The sequence below is a fragment of the Cylas formicarius genome, unplaced genomic scaffold (genome assembly GCF_029955315.1).
Source record: "Cylas formicarius isolate icCylForm1 unplaced genomic scaffold, icCylForm1.1 PGA_scaffold_5__7_contigs__length_24384050, whole genome shotgun sequence".
Classification (NCBI taxonomy): Eukaryota; Metazoa; Arthropoda; class Insecta; order Coleoptera; family Brentidae; genus Cylas; species Cylas formicarius.
The window spans coordinates 23,760,893-23,784,255 of record NW_026844341.1 but is presented as its reverse complement, the minus strand read 5'-3'; the positions used below and the strand labels follow the sequence as shown (position 1 = coordinate 23,784,255).

At 40.5% G+C, this 23,363-nt stretch overlaps 2 protein-coding genes across 8 annotated transcripts; one reads left to right on the top strand and one right to left on the bottom strand.

The window, feature by feature from the left end:
- Positions 1 to 1,988: 1,988 nt before the first annotated feature.
- On the bottom strand, positions 1,989 to 5,016 carry LOC132701671 (cytochrome P450 9e2-like). 5 transcript variants are annotated; one of them, XM_060669769.1, is made up of 9 exons: positions 4,890 to 5,016; positions 4,732 to 4,824; positions 4,444 to 4,681; positions 4,066 to 4,274; positions 3,849 to 4,012; positions 3,541 to 3,706; positions 3,327 to 3,492; positions 3,039 to 3,240; positions 1,989 to 2,916 (listed from the first exon to the last, which is right to left on the bottom strand). In XM_060669769.1, the coding sequence occupies exons 4-9, from the start codon at positions 4,263 to 4,265 to the stop codon at positions 2,243 to 2,245; spliced, it is 1,572 nt and encodes a 523-aa protein (XP_060525752.1). In that variant the 5' UTR covers positions 4,266 to 4,274; positions 4,444 to 4,681; positions 4,732 to 4,824; positions 4,890 to 5,016; the 3' UTR covers positions 1,989 to 2,242. The 5 variants fall into 5 exon arrangements, with proteins under 5 accessions (XP_060525752.1, XP_060525754.1, XP_060525750.1 ...); XM_060669771.1 differs by lacking the exon at positions 4,444 to 4,681; XM_060669767.1 differs by lacking the exon at positions 4,890 to 5,016 and having other exon boundaries at positions 4,732 to 4,862.
- A 226-nt stretch (positions 5,017 to 5,242) lies between these two features.
- Positions 5,243 to 23,233, top strand: LOC132701670 (DENN domain-containing protein Crag). Of its 3 annotated transcripts, XM_060669764.1 has the most exons (21): positions 5,243 to 5,874; positions 6,450 to 6,795; positions 6,852 to 7,076; positions 7,129 to 7,270; positions 7,323 to 7,444; positions 8,274 to 8,662; positions 8,718 to 8,893; positions 8,949 to 9,399; positions 9,464 to 9,624; positions 10,551 to 10,691; positions 10,742 to 10,994; positions 11,370 to 11,548; positions 11,780 to 11,885; positions 12,028 to 12,114; positions 16,791 to 17,046; positions 17,102 to 17,481; positions 19,409 to 19,653; positions 21,313 to 21,336; positions 21,398 to 21,539; positions 21,603 to 21,806; positions 23,040 to 23,233. In XM_060669764.1, the coding sequence occupies exons 1-21, from the start codon at positions 5,246 to 5,248 to the stop codon at positions 23,134 to 23,136; spliced, it is 4,755 nt and encodes a 1,584-aa protein (XP_060525747.1). In that variant the 5' UTR covers positions 5,243 to 5,245; the 3' UTR covers positions 23,137 to 23,233. The 3 variants fall into 3 exon arrangements, with proteins under 3 accessions (XP_060525747.1, XP_060525749.1, XP_060525748.1); XM_060669766.1 differs by lacking the exon at positions 12,028 to 12,114; XM_060669765.1 differs by lacking the exon at positions 21,313 to 21,336.
- The last annotated feature ends 130 nt before the right edge of the window (positions 23,234 to 23,363 follow it).

The following is a 23,363-nucleotide window of genomic DNA, read 5'->3' as shown; positions in this document are numbered from 1 at the left end:
CCAGTTTTCAACGACCCACGCAGAGGACAAAATCGTAACCAATACATCGTTCAAGTTTTACCTATAGGAATTTTATCACACGGATGCAGATTCGATGCATAGTGCAATAGAACGACCCAAAAGGACGCTTTCTCTTAAAAGACTGGAAAACAATTATGACAGTAGCACAATCCAAGAAAAAATAAAATTTCAGGTGCTTATAATGAATCAACATTAAAAAATGTGATTCGAGACGAAAGGGGTCAAAGAGTAGAACGGCGCTACATGAAACAACGCCTATATGAAAAAGGAACAAAATATTTAATATTGTTCAGGCACAATTACAACGAAGAATACAGAGTTCTAAATCTAAGAGGAAAAGTAAATGGTAGACCCAGTAGTACGCTGAAAGAATCAGATTTAAAAAAGTGCTACTCAAAAAAGGATGACTTAATTAAACTTATTCCCAAAAATATTAGTAATTATTATTGTTTAATAATTTGTTATTTAAATAGTTAATAAATGTTAGGTGAACAAATTGACCTTAATTTCCTTCGAATAGGAAAATAATAGGCATAGTTATATTATGACTAATGAAACAATGCAATTTTATTATAGTAGTAGATTAATAAAAACCTACTTTCGATATGTATTTCCAGTAAAATAGACTTTCAAGAAATAATTGATTTTATAAGGTTGTTCGGAAAGTCATTTCGTTTTTTCCCGTCAGAGGACTTAATTACGTTTTTTCGAAACCAACTTCACACTTAAGCCGCATAACCATTATATGTCTTGAGAGCTGATATTGCAAGGCTTGTGTGTGAAAAAGTTCTATTAATTCTACGCAGTAGTTTTTGGTTGGTGCCCTTTTAAATATGGAGGGCAATAAGCAGCATTTTCGTCATATTTTACTTTTTTACTTCAGAAAAGGTAAAAATGCTGTCCAAGCGAGAAAAAAATTGACGGATGTGTATGGAGAAGGCGTTTTAACAGTACGCCAGTGCCAGAACTGGTTGTCAAAATTTCGATCCGGCAATTTTGATGTCAAAGATGCACCACGGTCTAGAAGGCCGGTCGAAGCTGACAAAGATGCGATAAAGGCATTAGTTGATGCAAATCGGCGAATAACCACACGAGAGATCGGTGAGAGATTAAATTTGTCGAATTCGACTGTTTATGGCCATTTGAAAGGCACGGGCTTAACCTCGAAGCTCGATGTGTGGGTGCCCCATGTCCTTACGGAGCGAAATTTGTGTCGTCGCTTTGACGTGTGTGATTCGCTCCTCGAACGTCAAGAAAATGATCCATTTTTGAAGCGGATTATTACTGGGGACGAAAAATGGGTTGTATACAACAATGTTAAACGCAAGAGGTCATGGAGCAGAAAAGATGAACCGGCTCAAAGCGTGTCAAAAGCCAACATTCACCAAAAAAAGGTGATGCTCTCCGTTTGGTGGGATGTCAAAGGAATCGTTTTTTTTGAGCTTTTGCCGGACAATACAACGATTAATTCAGAAGTCTATTGTCATCAACTGGACAAATTGAATGATTCACTTAAAGAGAAGAGGCCCGAATTAATCAACAGGAAGGGTGTAGTGTTCCACCAGGATAATGCGAGACCTCACACAAGTTTGGTCACTCGCCAAAAACTTTTACAACTTGAATGGGACGTACTGCAATATCCACCATATTCTCCAGATCTGGCGCCTTCCGACTACTATTTGTTCCGGTCCCTGTAAAATTTTTTGGATGGCAAAACCTTTACCTCAAATGAAGATGTCAAAAACCACCTGAACCAGTTTTTTGAAAGCAAGGACCAAAACTTTTATGAGAGGGGAATTATGTTACTGCCAGAAAGATGGCAAAAGGTGTTGGACCAGAATGGCCAATATATAATTTAATAAAATATTTATTCATTATACGAAAACTGTCTTTCATGTTCCCCAAAAAAAACGAAATGACTTTCCGAACAACCCAATATATTCATGAGAAAGTTGTAATAATAATAATAATAGTTATATGGTTTATTCAATATGTATTTCCACTAAAATAAACTTACATAAAATAATTGAATTTTATATTTGTTCATAAATATTAATAGCTTAAAACTGTTAATATTGGACTTGGTCACTCTCTCTTGCATACCGACGATATTACGCAAGTAACCCGGATCTACGCCGACAAAATAAAAACCTCCCCAAAAGCAGCATTCTGTATTTTCAATTGTACAAATTAAAAACGTAATACTATATTGCTTAGAGCGCTACAAACGTTTCAACCCGAACCACAATCCACCTTCAATGACGACATTAGGCGACCTCTTCGCCAGTCTCAACGGTATCACGCTTCTCGCCGTCGGTACCAGCTCGAACGCCGCCAACAAGTTGAATAGCAACATTTTCACCTCCAATAGCGCGAACCTAGACCCTAGACAATTCCTCGGTCCCACCCCGAAAGGTAAATACGTATAAGGGCGGATTTTCCTCTTATTTTCGTCGGAAAAACGCTCCGGATCGAATTTATCCGGGTCCGGGTAATTTATCGGATCTCTGTGGATCGCCTGGAATGGCAGAATGACCGCGTCTCCCACCCGGAGCCGTAACGGTTCCTCATCAGATTTCACTGCTTCGATGACGTACGGTTTGGTACACACCCTGTCCATCGCAAAGATGGGTGGCCATTTTCTCAACACCTCCGACACTACCATGTCGAGGTACTTCATCCCCAGCAAGGCCTCATAGGTAATTTTACCTTCGCAATGCCTTTGGACTTGGTGGATTTCGTCTCTCAATCTGCATTGGACTTCGGGATGGCGGGCGAGCTCATACGCCGCGAAGCACATCGCGGTCGAGCTGCTATTGAAGCCGGCAAAGAAGAATATGAATGCCTGTGAGGTTATGTCGTCGTTGGTGATCGCCGGGTGCGACTTGGATCGACCTGAAATAATTTGTCAAGTTACCTAAGAGTAGAGATGGATTGAACTGGGGTGGTTTTTACGAAATTTTCGTGAAAATCTGAACTTTTAGTTCTTATTTATTTTTGAGTAGAGATGGACTCACCCGGAGAAGATTCTTCCACAGTGGCGAACCCAGTGTCTACCAGGACGGGTTCTTCATCCTTGGCACCTTTCTTCGCCTCCAAGAGAATGTTGATCATGTCAGGACGCACGATGCCCTCTTCTTCCCGCACTCTTATGGTTTCCGTCAGCACCTTTTGCAAAAAGCGAGTCGCCGAGCTGTCCAGCAGACCAATCTTCAGCGTCTGAAATTTGGACTCTGTTAATTTAAACTGGCAAGTGATTAAAAAAGCCGCGATAATGCGCCGTCTTATAATTTGCTTAAACTTACCCTGAATAGTTGCGGGAAAACAAGGTAGCCGAAAAATTTGACCAACACTCGCAGAGATGTTAAATCGGACATTTTTTTTCCACTCAGATAAAATTCGTTTTCCGGTTGGGAGAGCGAGTCGACCGTCAGACCAAATGCTGACGTCGCTATGACGTCGTTAGCGAACCTAAAAACGTGTGGTCGGAACCAGTTTTTTTTTACATCTCATTATTACCTCGTGAGGGCATCTTTCAATTCCAATTCAATGACGTCACCTTGTCTATTTTTCAAGTGCTCCACGAATCTTTGTGTGGTGGCATTGATTAACCCGAATATAAACTTCATTTTGCTACTGGTGAAGGAGCCGGACAAGGTAGCCCTCATGTCGCGCCAGCGCTGGCCTAATAAACACGAGCAGGTTCTTATTTTTCAGGTGGTAAATATATAGACATTATTAAACATTATTATTTCAAATCTTTCTTATAATTTGCAAAATATTCTGCCTCAAAAATCGAACTGGGGCCCAGGGACGCAGGTGCTCACCCTTCAAAGACAAAAGATTCCTGCCCACTACAGGGTCGACTTCGGGGTCGAGGAATGTACTGCGGTCCGTGAAGTGATCGAAGTCCTTCACAGTAATTAACTTGATCAGTTCGGGATCTTTCAACAGCAGTGCGGGGGTGTAACACTGATACATCCCTGTGTACCTAAAATTTGTGGGTGTCAGCGAAGCAAATCGGTGTCTGGAGAGCAAACATGCCTCGCTTCTGGATACAAGTTGTACACCGTCTGAAGCATATCCGGAAAATTGCTGAGACCTAATACGGTTGGCCAAGAGTCGCCCAAGATGATCCAAGGTTTGGTTTGTTTCGCGCCTAACTTCTCCCAATGGTGGAGCGGTCGATCCAGTAGAAACCACAAGGTAACAACCGCCAACACGGAAATGATCAGCCAAAACATCGTAGATGGCTAGAAAAAAATTAGACGAACATGCAACCGTCGATATGCTTTATGTGCGCCGTCCGAGACGTTTTCGTTTTTTGTAAATTGGCAATAGCGTACTGATTTACACCGAAATGAATCTTGAACAAAAGGCGTGTAAAATTTTAACATGCGTCACTTTGCCTTTTTTAAACACGGGAAAGAAGGCGATCCAGAAACAGTATTTTACAAGCTTCTCTCGATAAGGAACACGGTCGCAAATCTAATTGCGTAATTGATCCTAAACTTCTGACAAACAAAATTCCTGTGCGAATTTAATTCATCCTGTACTAAACGGGATAAAGATATCATTGTATGACGTAACTGGACAATTGATCTGACGAGTTTAATTTCATGCGAAGTGTGTAGCACGTGATGGAATTGGCCAAGCATTTCTATAAACTTTAATATTAAAACTTTGAACAGATGACAATTTACCACTTACCCCTTTTTAACTCTATTATTGTTGTCTATTGATTTCAAAAATATATAATGGATTTCATAGTAAAATAGTGGTCCGTGTTTCGCAAAAATAGCCCTGAAACACACCAAATCTTTATAAAACATCCTAAAAACAGGTATCTATAAAATCGGCAACCTAACCTTAAACCGTATTCTTAGAAATGATAAGAAGGCACAGTCCACAAAAACGTCAAATAGAGTAATTAAAATCGTTCGTATTTATTGCCACAGAAATTATATGAAACTAAGCAACAATATCGTTGTTTTTTGTTGACAAGTAATTCTCTCTTCCGTCTTGCTTCAGGGATCATTGCTCTTGGAATGATGACTCATCTACAACAGCAAAAAAATTGAATCAAAAATCACTTTCTACATCGGGATTGCCTAAATCGAGTCCAAGTTGCGGCGATCAGTGACTATAATGTGCCTTATTTCAAATATTAGCAATATATTTAGTTTTTAGCAAATTATAACTAATTTACCCTAAAACTGTAACTATGGATGAACGAAGAATAGCGGATTATTTTATAATTGCTGGGCTGCCTGAGGATCCTGAGCCCTTGGACGATACTACTTTGTCAGAGGGTGGAAATTTAAAAGCCAGCCACGGGCAACCCCCCATAACGGATATAAATGTGATATTTCCTAGTTTAGGAGAAACAAAGCCCAATGGGTGGGAGCTTATTAAAAAGACACCAACTGGGCTAGTTGCTGACTTGAATCATGGCAGCTTAAGATCTATTGAATGTTTCCTTTGCATACGCCGAGGAAGAGACAAGCCACCCTTGGTCGATATAGGGGTCATGTATGAAGGCAAAGAACAACTGATGGATGATGCTGAAGTTATAAAAGAAACAATGGGTGGCAATGTTGCAAATGTTAATAACTCCACCTCAGAGACATTTTTAACATATAGAAGGGGACAGCCTTCAATGCCTTGCAATGCCTTGGTTGTTACAGATATATGTGTCATCATCGCTAGCAAAGGAGAATCACCTCCACACGCTTTTTGCTGCATCAGCAAGAACTTAAACAAGGGAATCGTGGGCAGTGATGTTTTCTTATGTTACAAAAAGTCTATGAACAGGGCCAGGCTATTGACTTACAAACCAGAGGTTTTAGGAAGGTATAACATTTTATTTCCAGCAAAATAATTTTAGATAAGTCTGCTTTATTATATTAACTCAGTTGCCAAAATTTGTAAATATTAGTATTGTTTATTATTTAGCACTACCATTACCATTTTAACATTTCCAATATTTCAAACCATATTTTGGGTATTATATTTTTTTTTGCCTAGTTCAAAATCCAATCTGAAATAGAGTGCATAGTCTTTTGAGCTTAATAATAGGTGAATTAAATTCACCTCGTGATCAACAACATTCCCCAGATTTTAGCTCCCAGCAAAGGTTAATGACACATTTTGTGAGGTACTAGATCTCCCTTAATCCATAACGTACTTCATTATTTTGCATTATCATCATCTTGTTTATCATCCTTGTTTTCAATATGATATGTGTTATGGACTTTTATTAACATGAGGATTAATAAGTTAATATACCTAGATCTATCGACGTTTATAAAATTATCAAGTTATTTTTATAAACATTTTGCTTAGTTTCATAATTGACATTGTATTGTCATGTTTTTTTGTTACATTGACCTCCATATGCGTGCTACTGTGGGAGTCGCACTTTTCAGATACCCAATGGCGGATGTACCCGACTTTCCGTTCCCTAACTCCGTGCCTTTATTTTGCCTCCCCATGGGGGCGACCCTCGAGATGTGGCCTGGCGAGGCTTCACAACCGAAGCCCGTGTTTAGCTGTTTTGTACTGACTGTATCCGACGCCAAGCATAAGGTCTATGGCTCCGCTGTAACGTTTTATGAAAAGTACCCTGTTGAGAACCTAACTGAGGATCAAAAAGAACTTTTGGGCTTCGATGAGGACGAAAACGCTCAACAAATCCGCGTGAACAAAAGCATATGCCTGTTGTCGCATTGGCCCTTCTCTGACGACTTTCAGACGTGGCTGCTGTACCTCTGCGTAAGTAGATATTCTCGCACGATTCGAAACGGATAAATAAGTTACTGTGTAATCAGCAAGTGGTGACCAGCGGCCATCCTCAAGTGATACCGGTGGAAAGGTACATCGTTCAGCTGTTGGACGAGGTGCCGTTTCCGTTGCCACATACCTTGCTGCAACTATCCACTGAGAATCCCGACTCGAGGGTGATATTCATGCAGCCCGAGGACCTGCCCCTTCCCAGAAGCGCGGCCAGTTTCAAGCAGCTGTTGGTCAATTTGGGGGCAGACAATTGCTTGCAGGTGGCTGCCCCAAAATAGCCCTCGGTCACCTCGAGCCTGTTTGTTTTTCTAGGTGTTGCTATTGGCCTTGACAGAACAAAAAATTCTCATTCACTCGCTCAGACCCGACACCTTAACAGCTGTCGCGGAAGCGGTCAGCTCACTGCTCTTCCCGTTCAAGTGGCAGTGCCCGTATATACCACTCTGTCCGTTGGGTGCGTTTGCTTGTTTACTTTTGCCGACTTTCCTATATTAAATGTTGTTCAGGTTTGGTGGAGGTCCTGCACGCGCCGCTGCCGTTCCTCATTGGGGTGGATTCCAGGTTTTTCGACTTGTACGATCCCCCGCCAGATGTCAGCTGCATCGACCTGGACACCAACATTATAACCGTAAGTCTTACCTTGGAACGTCGTTAAAAAGCTCAATTAATATTATTATTTTCAAAGAAACTTCCAAATACTGTTTACAAAACTTCTGTTGGCTTCCTCAATTATTATTAAAATAAATAAGAGAATTATATATTTTGACATGACAATTGTTTCAACAACAACAACAACTGTGTATAAAAGAGTTAAATGCAGTCATTTTGTGTATATAGGGGTGTGTGAAGGTTTATGATATATTGAAAAATCTAATTTGTTTTGCACTTTTGTAATAGTTAAGTCTAATTGATCATCATCATTGATATATTTCATACAGCCACAAAAAGTATAAAATTAAATTTATTGGAAGCCATTGCTTAACGATCGATTAGATTTAAATACCTCTAATTTATTGAACTTAAATTCTCGCAACAACATTAATTAAGGTTTTATGGTTATTTTTCGATATATATAGTAGCAGGTAGTTTGTAAATATTACATTTGATAAAGACACGGTGCTGTCGAAACAATTGGCATGGCGTGAAAATCTGAACTTTTAGTTCTTATTTATTTTGATAAATGGATTTTCATCAACTAAAAGCCTCCTCAGTTCAATTATTATTATTGTGGTGTTATCTAGTATATCCTAGAAATAGACATTTTCGAAAACAAAAGAAAATAAACAACAATAAACAACTATTTGCTTCTTCCCTATGTTTTTATTTTCGAAATTCTTAAAAGGTGCAAAATTTCGAAAATTTCCCCCTTGTTATTCATTATTCAATAGTGCCCTGCCCAACTTGCGTTTGATCTATTTATGTTGGTGAGAGAGCTAAAAGGCGAAACACGCGCGTAGGTCGCCGACACGCAGAGGCACCTGAACACGAAAATTTTGCCGAAAAAGGCGGCGAAACTGCTCAAATCCACCCTCGACTATTTGTACTACCAAAATCGGAACGCCGGGCCCGCACAGCCGGAGGCGGGCAACCAGGACGACATCGAGGCGGAGTTCCAGCGGCGGCGCAAAGAGCACGCTCACGAGCTCGAAATCCAAGAGGCCTTTCTCAAGTTCATGGTGCAGATACTTAAGGAGTACCGCAATTACCTCAAACCGATCACCAAGGCGCCGACGGTTGGCACCACCGATCCGCAGGCCCTCTTCCAGCTCAACGATTTCCTAAAGAGCCGCGACAAGAGCCACACGCAGTTCTTCAAGATGCTCATGAGGACTCAGATGTTTATTAGGTGAGATATGTGGAGATCGGCGGTACCACTCGGCAGGCCGCAAGTTGTCTTCCAGATTCATAGAGGAGAGGAGTTTCGTCGTTGACGGCGATCAGGGTCTGACGTTCTTCGACGAGTGCATGGAAAAGCTCAATAGCAGCGACGAGTCCGACTTTAAGCTCATTGAATTGGATTCGGTCCATAGGAGCGACCGGACGCTGTTCGTTTTGCCGCCCGAACCACCCGCTCACGGTAGGATCAATTCCGTTCAAGCGTTTGAATTTTGTATATTCTTTTTCGCATTCAGGCAAGCTTTACGCTTACGAGGACTTCTCCCTCAACCCGATGTTGTTGAATGGCAAAATGCGTCGTCACGTGCCGTCTCTGGGTTCGACCACGGTCCCCGGTTCCCCCATGGTGAGGAGGACCAAGCACGAGATTAAATCGGCTCAGAAATTGGCCCGCAAGTATCAACGCTCGCCGGACACGTGGGCGCGTTGCTTGTGCGGCACTTGTCACACCCTCTACTTCATGGTACTGCCCAGCATGCTGTCGTTGAACGCCGGCAAGGAGAAAGCGATCCTGCAGCAGGCGTACGAGTTGTTGGTGCGGGCGACGCACCAGAGGCTCGCCTGCGACGAGGTCTGCTACCGGCTCATGATGCAGCTGTGCGGCGAACACAACCGCCCCCTGCTGGCGGTCAAATTGCTCGTACTTATGAAAAAGTACGGCATCCAGCCGAACGCTTTGACATACGGGTAAGAGGGCGTCGCCGTCGTCTCGAGACGATGTTTGTCAATTTTTGGGGGCGGGGCGGGGCAGGTTGTACAACCGGTGCGTCCTCGAGGCCGAGTGGCCGGCGTCGTCGACGTCGAGCCAGCTGCTGTGGAATAAACTGCGCAACGTGGTGATCGGGGCGGCGCATTTCAAATGGGCCGCGAAGAGGAAGGCTTCGAGGCACCTGTCCGCGTCCACCGAAGGAGGTAACAGCCCGAATAACAATTTGATACTCTTTAAAAACTACCCATACCCATTTTTTATAAAACAATATTTTCTATATAAACTTTTTAAAAATGTTTATTCAACACTTATAAAGGTAAAACAGGCGAAGGTTTATAAAATAATTTATAATTATTTTATAAAATAATTTTATAAACCGATATAAAAGCAATATCAGCCTAGTCATTATATAATAGTGTTAACAGAGGTACATAACACACAGTATAAAACAGTAAAGCAATACCCAATTAACAATTTGATACTATATAAAAGCTGCGAGAACGATAATAGGACATTTTTTTTATTATTTATTATTTATTTTATTTATTATTTGTTAAACCATTGGCAGTGTTGTACTAAGTCATTATGCAATATTATTACACATATCCATTTTTTACAAAACGATGTTTTTTATAAATATCGGCACAGGGTTTTAAATAAGAATTCTATAAACATATATAAAGTGGCGATGTTCAACATAGCTGCTCTTCCACGTAACCACTTCACCCAATATATGTTTTTAATTTACTTAGAATAATATAAAATTTAGTAGAAAAAAAGTGAATTTTTCCACTAGCCTACAATAGTTCACATGTATCATTACCTCTCAAATTCTTAACTTTATGTCGTTAGAGGAAAACTTTTTGTTTTTATACATGTGTCTTAATTTATAATTTTTTTTTTTGGATTAGAGTTTTCACTTCCGATTGAAACTCCATATCATTATCCATGGAAAGGCGTAATTTTTTTACACTGTTGGTTAATGAATAATTGTTGTACTTTCAAAATCACGCAAATGGAGACCCGATTAAATGTAGATTTGCTTGTTGTCGGCAAATTGATGGTTATAAGCATAAATAGAAAAGAATCCCGGGCCTATCGCAATCCATATATTTTGTTCTCCCAACAGCGTCCAGCCTACTGGATCCCGGCGACCGGACCGCGTCGAGGTCGTCGCTAGACTCGCACGAGGGCGCCACCACCGACGGCAGCCTCCTCGACCGATTCAGACGGGTGGCGAATAGTATCGTCAAGGGGGGCGGTGTTCGGGGTAAGAAAGCGTCGATGCGTTGCGTCCACCTTGACCGACTCTCGATATAGCGTCAGAACTCGCGGAAAGCGACGAAACTGACGCGCGAGGGGGCGGAGACGACCACGATAAGACGCCGACCACAAACACGTACGTGTCGCAAGAGAGCCCGTCCGAGTGTCGCATATTGTCGCGGTCGGAGAGCGCCGGCGACGCCAACTTGATAGACAAACTGCAGAACACGACGAAGAAGGCGTGCTCGAGGGCGTTGCACTTCGAGCAAAACGGCGACGCGGTGGAGAACGGCAAAACTTCGCCGTCGAAGTAAGTGGCCACTTCGCTTCTGCACCGGCGAGCGAAAAATTTTTTGGGAAAAAAAAAACCACTCTGACGATAACTTCCGTATCTCCCGGAAAGCAACTAATTCAGTATCTACTAGACCGACGATTCTGCTATATTTTGCGCTCGTTTTTCGTAATATATAAATTAATTTAATAACATATAGGGCGTCATAAGTTATGTTATGTTAAAACTAAATTAGTTTTCCACAATATCAATCTGCATAAAAACAACCTAGCAATAGTTCCCCCGAAGATGTAACAAGTGTTGGGTTAAAAAAATATGGATATTAGGAGTGTCGAACACTCTCTCGTCCGACAACAATCCTCAGTTATGCGTTCGCGCTCGCTTGTCGTGCAGGTCGTCTCCCAGGGAATTGGTGACGGAAAACGACCCGCTGGGAGCGTTGGAACAGCCGCCCGAAGAACCTCGCCCGATCAAATCACCCTCGTCGCCGCAGCCCGAGACGAACCACCTAATTACCGACGACCCCGTGTTGTTGTTCCGATCCTCCGTCCACAGATCCGCCACCTTCGAAGGTACGTTTTGCCATTTTGACTTTTGACTTTTTCTGAACGGCAACAAACAGTTTTATGTCGTTTATTTTATGGAATAAATGAGCATACGAGCTGGAAGGACTTGTAAAACCAATTGCGCTTCCCTATGTAGGGAGACGATTGGTTTTCCATTGCGTAATTTTAACAGAGGTTGAGTCATTGCCGATATCTAGTGGGCGGGGACCAACTAGTTGCCGTTTGCTCTCGTTCCAGGTAGTCCCCCCGCTCAAAGCAAGTTGCCTCGCTCGGAGACTATACCTGCAGCGACGGTGGCCTCGAGCCTGGCCAGTTTGGGGTCCAGTTTCAAGATCAGTTTCAGGTGCGCCCTCATTTTTTTATCATTGTGGAACACTTCACCGTTTTTTTTTTTTTTTTTTTTTTTTTTTTCGTTTAATCTTCCGTTCGATGCATTCGCGCGCACTGCATGCCCGTTCTAGTAGCTAGCCGTGTGTTTATTTTAGCCGGTACACGTCGCAACGACTGTCGCTGCGCAGGGCTAACCTAAAGGTACCGCAGCAGCTGATCGAGACCGCCATCACGAATCTAAGGTAAGGTCCCGCCAGACAAGTCGCTTCACCTTCGACGCTAACAGCGAGGCGCGACATACATTAGTTTATTAGTTTAATGAATTAAAAAATCAAAACAAAAATAAGCGATGAAAAGTTAGGTAAGTATCGGTGGTTTTTAGTTACGACGTGCTGGACGGCCAATTAAGAACAGTACTCGACCCTATCTGGAAAAATAATTTTCGTGAGGACAGTTACTTTAATTGTTAATTGTCGACAAAACTGACGCGGTTAAAAGAAAATACTAATTATTATTATTATTTTTTTAAGAAATGATCTTCTATTGGAGATAGCTAATATGAACACTGTTTTGAAACCTGGCGTAAATTTGATTCTTCTTCGTTAAATGGTTAAATGGTAAGGTAGTGGTAGTATTTCTATATCTTTTCCTAAGCTGCAATACTAGTTAAGGAAACTACAAAATGTTGGGGAATAGTTTCACCAAGATCTTTGCATTTTAGTTATAAGAGCCCTATGTGTACAGGGATATAGTGTAATTGTGCAAAGCGTCCACTTATAGGGCCTGGTTCTGTTCGTATAATTTGAGATCCAGGCGTTTTCCGGCTTTAGGTACCTAATAATAATAATAGTTTTATTTCCCATGCAGACAAATGTTTTAACAATTTGTATAGGAATTTTCAAATAAAAAAAAGTTTACAAAAACAAGTACAAACCAAATGTATAGACACTACAATATATATATATATATATATATATATATATATATATATATATATATATATATATATATATATATATATACAGTGTGTCCAAGATAAGGATGCACAGCATGGGGATCTCGGAAACTATAAGAGATACAGTGTCGGTTAAATTAGACAAAAGTTGCGCATTTTGATACCGAACAAGATCCCGTTTTACAAATTTGAAAATTCCAAGCCGTTCCGGAAATATCCGAGAAAAACCGAAATATTGCGATTTCGTTTTAATTATTTTTTAAAGCTATTTGAAAAGATATGAAAAAACGGAAAACACTTTTCCATTGGCACTTTTTAATCTCTCCAAATTGACGTTAACAAATTTTCATTACAGCGTTTCGATTCCATGGAACCACCATCAACTTTGATTTTTCTTATGGGACGGAAAAAAAGTACACACAGTATTAGGTTGTGCTTTTCATTGCGAATTCAACGATGTACGATACAATACGGTTACTTATGTTTTTATCCAGAAAAATGGCTTTTTAATACATTTCTAGTATTTTATTGTAGTAGGCCATGAGATCCGAACGATGAAAGGCAAAAGAAAATGATTGACAAGTTCGAGTTAATGTGTTTATTTATTTACTAACTCTAACTGTTTATTAAACATAACAACTAAATCCAACAAGTTAATGAAAAACAAATTCTATAACAAATGTTCGAATAAATGACCTCCATTTTCTAGGCATAAGTACGCCCGTCTCACGGTAGACTCCAAAACACGACTTAACATTTCAGGAGTAATTTTATTAAACGCTGCTCGTACTGATTGACGTAATTGTTCCTCGTTGTCAAAACATTCTTTGAATACCTCATTTTTTATGTAGCCCCATAAGAAAAAGTCCAAGGGAGTTAAGTCCGGGGACCTTGGAGGCCAAGGTGTTTCACTGTAAGTCCCAATGTATTTTCCATCAAACCGTTCAGTTAAATATTGGCGAACTTCTCTGGAGTTATGGGCTGGGGCACCATCTTGTCGGAACCAGCAGTCTTGCACAGCGCCTAGCGGTAAATCATCTAAGGCATCTTCTAAATCGTGCCTCAAGATGTCAAGGTACCGCTCGGAAGTTAAGGAATTATTATAGAAAATAGGGCCTATAATCTTGCTACCAAAAATCCCACACCAAATATTAAACCCAAAGCGAACTTGATGTCTGGATAGTCTATTAACACGTGGATTTTGTTGCGACCAATAGTGTGTATTGCGCCTGTTATAAATACCGTTATTGGTCACCATACTTTCATCAGACCAAATCACTTTATATGGAAAATTAAAACTCTCATCACACATCCTGGTATACCACTCACAAAAATGTCTACGTCGTTCGTCGTCACCCGGTTTTAATCCTTGACATATTCTGAATTTGTAAGGCTTAAATTCATTTTTCCTTAAAATAAACTGAGCTGTAGATTTAGCTACCCCATTCTGGTCTTCAATTTCTCTGGTAGAAGTTTGTGGATTTTCGATAACAGATTGTAGAACAATGTATTGGTTTTCTTCATTGGAAGGTATTTGTCGGGATAATGCAGGCTTCTTAAATGATCCATATTCTTTCAGATTAAATAACAAACGCCGAAAAATACTCTTGTCAGGTTGTCTCCGCTCTGGGTATTTGTTAGAATACATACGCTCGGCTTCCACACAATTTCTTTGGCATCAGATGTAGCAAGACAGCATATCACATTTTTCTTCGTTTGTAAAATTACCTCCCTCCATTGTAGAACAAAATAAATTAGAAAAAGACAACAACAATAAAAATACAAAAACAATAACTAAAGGAATAAACTTATGATCGACTGATAACAAAGACAAATAACATTAATGTGTCATTGAAATTGACTGGATGTCATTTTGTCATGGCCTACTCCATTTAAATGCTGAAATGTATTAAAAATCCATTTTTCTGGATAAAAACATAAGTAACCATATTGTATCGTACATCGTTGAATTCGCAATGAAAAGCACAACCGAATACTGTGTGTACTTTTTTTCCGTCCCATAAGAAAAATCAAAGTTGATGGTGGTTCCATGGATTCGAAACGCTGTAATGAAAATTTGTTAACGTCAATTTGGAGAGATTAAAAAGTGCCAATGGAAAAGTGTTTTCCGTTTTTTCATATCTTTTCAAATAGCTTTAAAAAATAATTAAAACGAAATCGCAATATTTCGGTTTTTCTCGGATATTTCCGGAACGGCTTGGAATTTTCAAATTTGTAAAACGGGATCTTGTTCGGTATCAAAATGCGCAACTTTTGTCTAATTTAACCGACACTGTATCTCTTATACTTTCCGAGATCCCCATGCTGTGCATCCTTATCTTGGACACACTGTATATATATATATATATATATATATATATATATATATATATATATATATATATATATATATATATATAAACTTAATTAATAATATGTTTAATAAACGTACCAACAAATTTTATAATAGCGTAAACAAAAATCAACATCAAAATCCTCAAAGAAAATATATATCGCCACCATATATACCTGGATTATCAGAAAAACTCCACACCATTTTCAAGGAACACAACGGACATAATTATGACAAAAAAACAAAACAGCTCTTCATACCGATTGCGAAAACACCAAACACACATTTAATTTTCAAAAAGTTAAAGTCCTACTAACAGAACCTAACATCAAAAAAAGAGAACTTTATGAAAGTATAGAAATCCAAAAAATCAAAAATTTAATTAATTACAAAACTGATTCTAAAAACCTTTACAAAATATATCATTCAATTTTAAACTAACAAAGTTAAATTATCCAATATAATAAAAAATAATAAAAATCATCCGCCATGCCATTCCAATCTGTATAAAATATTCGCTGACAAATTATTTTTATTTTTAATATATTAACACAACGTCAAATGTCATTAATTATAACAATTGTCACCTGGACAAAATAAAAATATTTTGAAAAAGATCGAAATTACGATCGAAACGTTAATAAATATTTAGAAGAATCACATTAATTGTTTTCGAGATACCGAATACCCAAGAGAAATTGAAGAAAAAAAAATGTCAATTGTATAGACCAACCCCATAGTATAGACGAGATTCAATGCAAGAGTAATAGGTTTGTGACGTCGTCAGTATAGTGCGCAAATTCCTCAGCGTTTAAATATTCGAGTTCCACCGAGAAATCGAGAACTGTTAAACCAGCTCAACATATCGTTGCATTTATTCTCCAATAAAAGATCGCACCTATATAAGATGGCAATGGAAATATCATCAGCATATAGCGTGAAAAATGAACTTGTAGAAACGGTTTCTACATCATTGAAATAGGAGAGGACCTAAAACCGATCCCTGTGGAACACTTATATCAGTATCAACTACATTGGAATTAATCTGACGACAAAGATTATTTTTGTCATTACAACACTGACAAATTGGTTGCGCTCCTGCAAAAAGAAATCTATCGAGTTAAGAACACTATTTGCAATTCCATACAATACAGTCAAACGCCCTACTGAGACGACAAAAGATCCCAGTAGGGCACTTTCGTAATTTCAGGCTTTTCATTACATTTCGGCAAAACGATGTCATTTTAGATGACGTTCCACTGCAAAATCGAAATTGGTTCAAAGAAAGTATTCAAATTTTCTGGGAAAACTAATCGGTATTTTAACTGGACGATAATCTTCAACACTACATTTACTATCTTTTTTGTGTATTAAATAAAATTAATTAACAAAATTGGAATACTATCACTACCCGAAGACTGCTTGTTATTTATTTTTTTAGAAAATAACTTGTATAATTCCTCTGCACTAAATGGTGGTAGAAAAGGAAATTTCGTGTTATTCTTTCGGTTAACATTTATGTGAGAGTTAATTATCGTACTTTTCGATTTCAAATTATCGCTTTCAAAAAAGTAATCTAACTCAAGTAACCTTTTTCTCTCTCTCAAAAGTCCCAGCAGCCTGGCCGGCAAAAAGTCCAACGAAATCATACAGGGCGGCCTTAGCACGATAAAGTCGGCGGCCAGTTCGATGGTGAAGAAAATGGAGGAGATCAAAGAGGCGATATCGACGTCGGCAAATTCGACGCCGGTAAAGGTGGCGTCCTCGTTCGGCGGCGATCGCAAAGCGTCGGGCGACGCACTGAACGAGATAGACGCCGAGAGCAATGACGGCAGCGACGCCGCCGGTCTCGAGCGGCACAGAAAGGCGAGCGAGCGCCATCTAGCGTCGCGTTATAAATAACGTGCGCTTTGTCCGGCAGATATCCGCTGAGCTCGGCAGTTACAGGGGCAGTTGCGCCAACTTGAAAGACTACGACGAACCGTTGCCAGAGAGTTTGTATCCGACGCCGGAAGAAGGGAGCGGCGAGAGCGCTCTCGAGCTGACACTGACCACGTGCTCGCAGTGTCACAACTGCTTCAGGCTGCTGTATGACGAGGACATCATGGCGAACTGGTCAGCCGAAGACTCGAATCTTAACACCAGGTGTCAGGCGTGCGGCAAGCCCACGGTGCCCCTGCTCACGGTGACGATCGGCGGGCGTGACGTCAAACCATGCGACCCGTTCAGTATACCGTATCTCAACCCGCTCGTGCTCAGGAAGGAGCTGGAAAATATACTCGCCAGGGAAGGTGACCTCAGGTAGGCCCCTAGGACATAGGGTTGCATAATGTTTACAACTCGTTATACAAATTTCCTCCATCTTTTCTTATTTAGTGCCATTTTAGCTGCTTCCATTATCCCCAGTCGTCTTTCTCTTAGTGTGTTTCTTCGGTTGAATCTTCTCGCTTCTCAGATCAGTTTTGTTGGTCTTTTTTCTCCATTCTTTTTATGTGTCTGTACGGTCGTAGTTGGCATTTCTGAATATGTTTGAGAGCTGGTTATACTGTCGATCTCTCTCTAATCGCGTCATTTCGGATTCTGTCTCTAATTGTGATACCTAGGACCTTTTAGAGGTACCTCATCTTTCATCGATTTTCATCAAGTAAAAGCCACCTCAGTTCAATTAATAAATATTCTCTTTACAGTACTCAGATGATGGAAATGTGAAATTATTTAGGAAAATAATGAATCCTGTGACAAAAGTTTAAGGAGACTTATTAATAAAGATTTATTTATTTTAGACCAAACATGTTAATCCTCGGCAATATGCTAATATATTTATTGAGAATGAAATCTTTGCAATTTGACGTTGCACTTAAACTTGGGTCTGAGTATTTATCATCATTTTAGTACCATAAAAGTACCATTTTAGTTTTGTATGAAAGTTTGGTTTGGTGCATCTGTTCAACTTTTATAGAAAAGGGTCCAGTTTCAGAATTTTATTTTTGTAAGGTTTGAACGGTCTAACTTTGGTCCACGTCATTTACTTAAATTAAAAAAAAATACAGCATATTAAGACAACAAATTTTGTTATTCCATTATTATACTTATTTTTGTTGAGAAATTATTGTTTTCCAATTAATAAAAGAGATCTTTATGACTTACATTTTATTATTTACCTAAAATTTTGGACATAAAATGTCACTATACATTTTATGAAAAGAATTGAACCTCTCATAGCCAGAGGGCGTCTATATGGAAGGTCCGCAACTCCTTTAGCCCAATACCGTGCGCTGAGTCAGATCAGGGCCGTTCCGAAGACTCCAAATCTTGCCCATGTCAAAGCAGATGATACGGGGTCTCCTCCCCTTCCATGCACCACCTGCATTTCGGGTGGTCTCCAATGCTTACCAAGCAAAGATCCCTCCTAAGCCTGCAGTGTCCTGTGTAGGCCCCTGTTAGTGCTCTACACTTCCTTCTGGGCAGTACAGGCAGACTCCAAATGTTGCCCATGTCAAAGCAGGGCACTTGGTGAGCAGATGATATGGGGTCTCCTCCCCTTCCACGCACCACCTGCATTTCGGGTGGTCTCCAATGCTTACCAAGCAAAGATGCCTCCTAATCCTGCAGTGTCCCGTGTAGGCCCCTGTTAGTGCTCTACACTTCCTTCTGGGCAGTACAGGCAGACTCCAAATCTTGCCCATGTCAAAGCAGGGCACTTGGTGAGCAGATGATACGGGGTCTCCTCCCCTTCCACGCACCACCTGCATTTCGGGTGGTCTCCAATGCTTACCAAGCAAAGATCCCTCCTAAGCCTTCAGTGTCCTGTGTAGGCCCCTGTTAGTGCTCTACACTTCCTTCTGGGCAGTACAGGCAGACTCCAAATCTTGCCCATGTCAAAGCAGGGCACTTGGTGAGCAGATGATACGGGGTCTCCTCCCCTTCCACGCACCACCTGCATTTCGGGTGGTCTCCAATGCTTACCAAGCAAAGATGCCTCCTAATCCTGCAGTGTCCCATGGAGGCCCTTGTTAGTGCTCTACACTTTCTTCTGGGCAGTACAGGCAGTTCCCTGGTACAAGGGAGGGCAACCTCCTTATTCTGATTTACGGAAGAAATTAAAATTGATGGAAATTTCCTTAGCTTTAAGGGACCCATATTAACATATCGCTTAAACCGGGCCTTAGGCTTTGCACTTAAATGAGAAAACTTGTTGTTTGGGTCACAGTCTTTGTCGTCTTCGTAGCTTGGCTGATGCGAAGTTCATCGAGGAACACCCCATCATCTACTGGAACCTGGTCTGGGTGTTCGAGCGGATCAACGTGCAGACCCATTTGCCCAACTTGTATTTGCACAATCGACGCGACGGCGGCAACGGGGCGAAGAAAAGCAGGGAGGCGGCCGAGAAGGAAAGCGGAGACGGCGGCGGCGGCGCCATGCGGTTGGTCGAGGAGGGAACCGACCCGTTGACGCAGGAGTTGGCGGCCCTCGGTAAGAGTTTCGGATAAGTTTGGATGCTTTTTGCCCCTAAGGTGACTTTTAAGTTTTATCATAAAGTATTTATTTATTCGTCAAAATCAACGTTGTCGGCGATTTTTTTCTTTATCGTCTCAATCGTTTCACAATCCTCCTTCCTTTCATGGGTTTCTTGAGTTTTGGGAACAGGAAACCTTTTTGAACACACCACGTATACAATCTGTGTCACGCGGATGATACAGTACTTCTCGCCGAAAACATGCAAGACCTGCAGAATATGTTAAATAATGTCGTCAAGACTAATCGAGAATATGGTCTGACACTCAATGTTAGGAAGACCAAGTACACGATTGTCACCAAAACCAAAGTGCTCCATGAACATCTGTATGTTGAAAACCAAGAGCTGGACTGCAATATGGATTATTCTTCGGAAATAAAGATCCGCATTGAGAAAGCCCGTGCAGCCTTTGTGAAGGTAAAGAAGCTGCTCTGTAGTCGCGATTTGAGCCTAGATCTGAGAACTCCAATGCTCAAGTGTTATGTATTCCCGGTCCTTTTGTATGGTGTGGAAGCTTGGACCCTCAGCCCGTTTTGTGAGCGGAAACTGGAAGCCTTCGAGATGTGGGCATGCCGTAGGATGCTGAGAATACCATGGACGGAACGTGTGACCAACGTGGAGGTTCTGAGAAGAATGAAGAAAGGTGTAGAGATCCTACGGGAAGTGAAAGAAAGGAAATTCCAATATCTCGGCCACATCATGAGAGGACCAAAGTATGAAACTTTACAACTCATAAGAAGAAGAAGATCTGTTGGAAGAAGAAGAATATCCTGGCTTAGAAACCTACGAAAATGGTTTAATGTTACATCATCTGACCTATTTAAAGCCGCAGCTTTCAAAATCAAAATAGCAATGATGATAGCCAACCTCCGAAGTGGAGACGGTACATGAAGAAGAAGAAGAAGACTTTCATTGTTATTGTCCTCATCCATCACGTTCTCCTCCATAGCTGCCTCTAAAATGAAATATTTTCCGAACTGTAACGTTCACTGCACAAGGCACAAACTAATACTAAAGAACACGCTAATTGTCCAGACGTGCAATTACAAAGTTTTGTTTTACAGATAAAACCAGCGGTGCATTCACGCACCAGTGAATATTTTCATAAAAAAATAAAGCACAATCAATATAGTATTTCCAGTGTATGTTTCCTGCGATGTAATCTACACGCTATAGACTTAACAAAAATGGCAATACACATCCAAAATATTTTTTTTTTATACAAATTTATGTACCGCTTTTGTTTCCTTCACACATCAATTAGGGATTTCTACGGTTTTATGTCCTTTAGTAGTGATAATAATAAAATTTCTAAATGGACGTGCAAAAATATTTCCTATCATAGAATAAATAGGTGGTGCATTGACGCGCCACTGGGACAAAATGGGTTAAAGACGTTGCCGAAGGGGAGAGCTATAACGGTTGTAGCAGGCTGTAAACTAACCACAACTATTGGGCTCAAGTGGCCCAACCTTAGTCATTAAAAATTTTTATTGTTGAATAATAGTCATCATTACACTTGTTTTCAAAGCTCCCGTGATTGATTCTCTCCTACGGTTTTAATTATCGGATTTAACGAATTCCGTTTTCGCAATAATGATCTGTTTGATTGAAAGCCGCTCCCCGTTCGGAGGACTCGAGTAAGGATCGCGTTACAAACTGTAGACGGGCCAAATTAATCTCCAGTTTTTCCCCGTTTAGAGCGAATGGCGGCCCAGGTAAAAGTGCGTTGCATGTGGGACGAGCCCAGGTACCACGCGGAAGGTCCGCCCATGTACGTGCTGTGGAAGCTGAGGGACAGCAATCAAATCATATCGATGGACCGGCGCAAGATCACGAAATCGTGCGTTGGCGTTTTGGTTTTGTGTAGGCGGTTTTTTGATAAATAGATTTTTTTTTGGTCCAGTTTTATGCAGCAAATCATCAATTTCATCCGCGTCAACGACCTGACGGAACCGGTGAAGAGTTTGGCGGGCGAACGCGAGACCAACAACGCGAGCGTTTCGAACTCGCTGTACCGCGACGTGTTGTTTTTGGCGTGCAAGGTGCTGGGGAGGTCCCAGATCGACATCAACGCCTTCGACAAGGAATACACGACGGCTTACACGCGGTGAGTACGGAGAATATACAGGGTGTTGAGAAACGTACGTAGCCGCCGAAATACCAAGTTCTAAAAAGAAGTTTCCTTTTTGGGTCTGATAGGATTACGTTTCGAAATCATATGTTACAACGTTTTTGTATTCTACGGTCAAGATAGGTCTGAGTTTCAATAATGGGAATTTTGTCGAAATGTAACGTAGTTTTGATTTTTTTCAGTATTCTTGATCGTTGTCTTCTTCCAATTCAGGTTCTTTCATGTTTTCAATTGCATGTTCAATGTTCAAACTGGTCTCCTCAGTCGCTGTTCAGTCAATTCCAAAATGGTTTCCAAGAGTTTCTTGCGTTATGTTCACCTCTCTAACACATTGTTCCATTTCAAGTGTCATAGATAGTGGGATATTATCTTCTGGTACCCATTCCATTGGCGTAGAAAAATCATTATTTTTTTTGCAAACCAGCTTTGTTGAAACCATTTTCTATGGTTTTTGACGAAACTTCATTCCCGACTGACTTAATAATACATAATAATACATAATAATCCATCTTTGATAAAATGTGCTTCAGTATGAGTTCACGATAATAGAATTTAACATTCTCCATGATACCCTGATCTAAAGGTTGACATACTGATGTCGTATTTGGAGGCAACAACATACTTTTTCTGTTTTGTAATTGCTGCGTTATCCAAGAATAAGAAAATTGTTCCCTTCTTTAGAGCCATTTTTCTATCAAATTGTAACAACCATTTATTCATGATGCCTCCTGTCATCCATACTTTCTTTCTAATTTTCGTATTCCCGCTTAATTTTTAATTTTTTAATTTTTAAACCGATATGATTTGAAAAATGAAAAAGGTAATTCCCCTATATTTTAGCCTTTTTTAGCAAGTCAGGACAGTGTTTGTTTTACAGCTAAAAGGGTAGGCAAATATTTCGTTCCAAAAAACATGTCTGCTTGAACACTTCTAATCGAGGTGTTCGTACTGAGAGTTTTACTGTAATTAAAAAGTATATAGATGATGCGAGCAAAATTTGCAGTCGATTTAATGGCCCAAGCTTCCATCGGACTTGAGAGGATCGACCACACGTTGCTTTTATTATTGTTGTTTCGAAAAATCCTCCCGAAGGTTATTTTTCTTTTTTTGTTATTTTACTACAAAAAATCTAACAAGCGCGTTCAAAATATATTTTTCTCGTGATCATCCTGTATAACAAGCCGTGAACGGGGCGATTTCGCGCCACAGGTATTGCGACAGACCCAGCCTGGAGCCGCAAGACAGGCCGATCGGACTCGGCGCCCTCTACTGCAGGCAGTATTTTCGCCCTCTACTGTTGCCCTAAGACGTTGCCGCCACTACATCGGTTGAATTTATATATTTTGTCGTAAATTACGGTTTATCGTTGGAGGTAATTGTTTCGTAAAAGAATAAACTCTCGTTTTCCTAGTTTTATTTTTGGTCACTCGTTCCACTCCCGGTTTTCGATCGGTATTTTACTTAAAATTAGTTTTGAGTAATAGTAATACAAAAATTACAGGCACCCTCGAACGTTTTGTAGCTTGGGACCAG

Bases quoted from the DNA above. Each gene is read 5' to 3' on its own strand.
- LOC132701671 (XM_060669769.1), bottom strand. From the start codon at position 4,265: ATGTTTTGGCTGATCATTTCCGTGTTGGCGGTTGTTACCTTGTGGTTT. The intron at 4,013-4,065 runs GCATGTTTGCTC...CACAAATTTTAG, and splicing joins AACTTGTATCCAGAAGCGAG to GTACACAGGGATGTATCAGT. The intron at 3,707-3,848 runs GTGAGCACCTGC...CGTGTTTATTAG, and splicing joins GAATCTTTTGTCTTTGAAGG to GCCAGCGCTGGCGCGACATG.
- LOC132701670 (XM_060669764.1), top strand. From the start codon at position 5,246: ATGGATGAACGAAGAATAGCGGATTATTTTATAATTGCTGGGCTGCCT. The intron at 9,625-10,550 runs GTAACAGCCCGA...TTCTCCCAACAG, and splicing joins GTCCGCGTCCACCGAAGGAG to CGTCCAGCCTACTGGATCCC. The intron at 10,692-10,741 runs GTAAGAAAGCGT...CTCTCGATATAG, and splicing joins CAAGGGGGGCGGTGTTCGGG to CGTCAGAACTCGCGGAAAGC.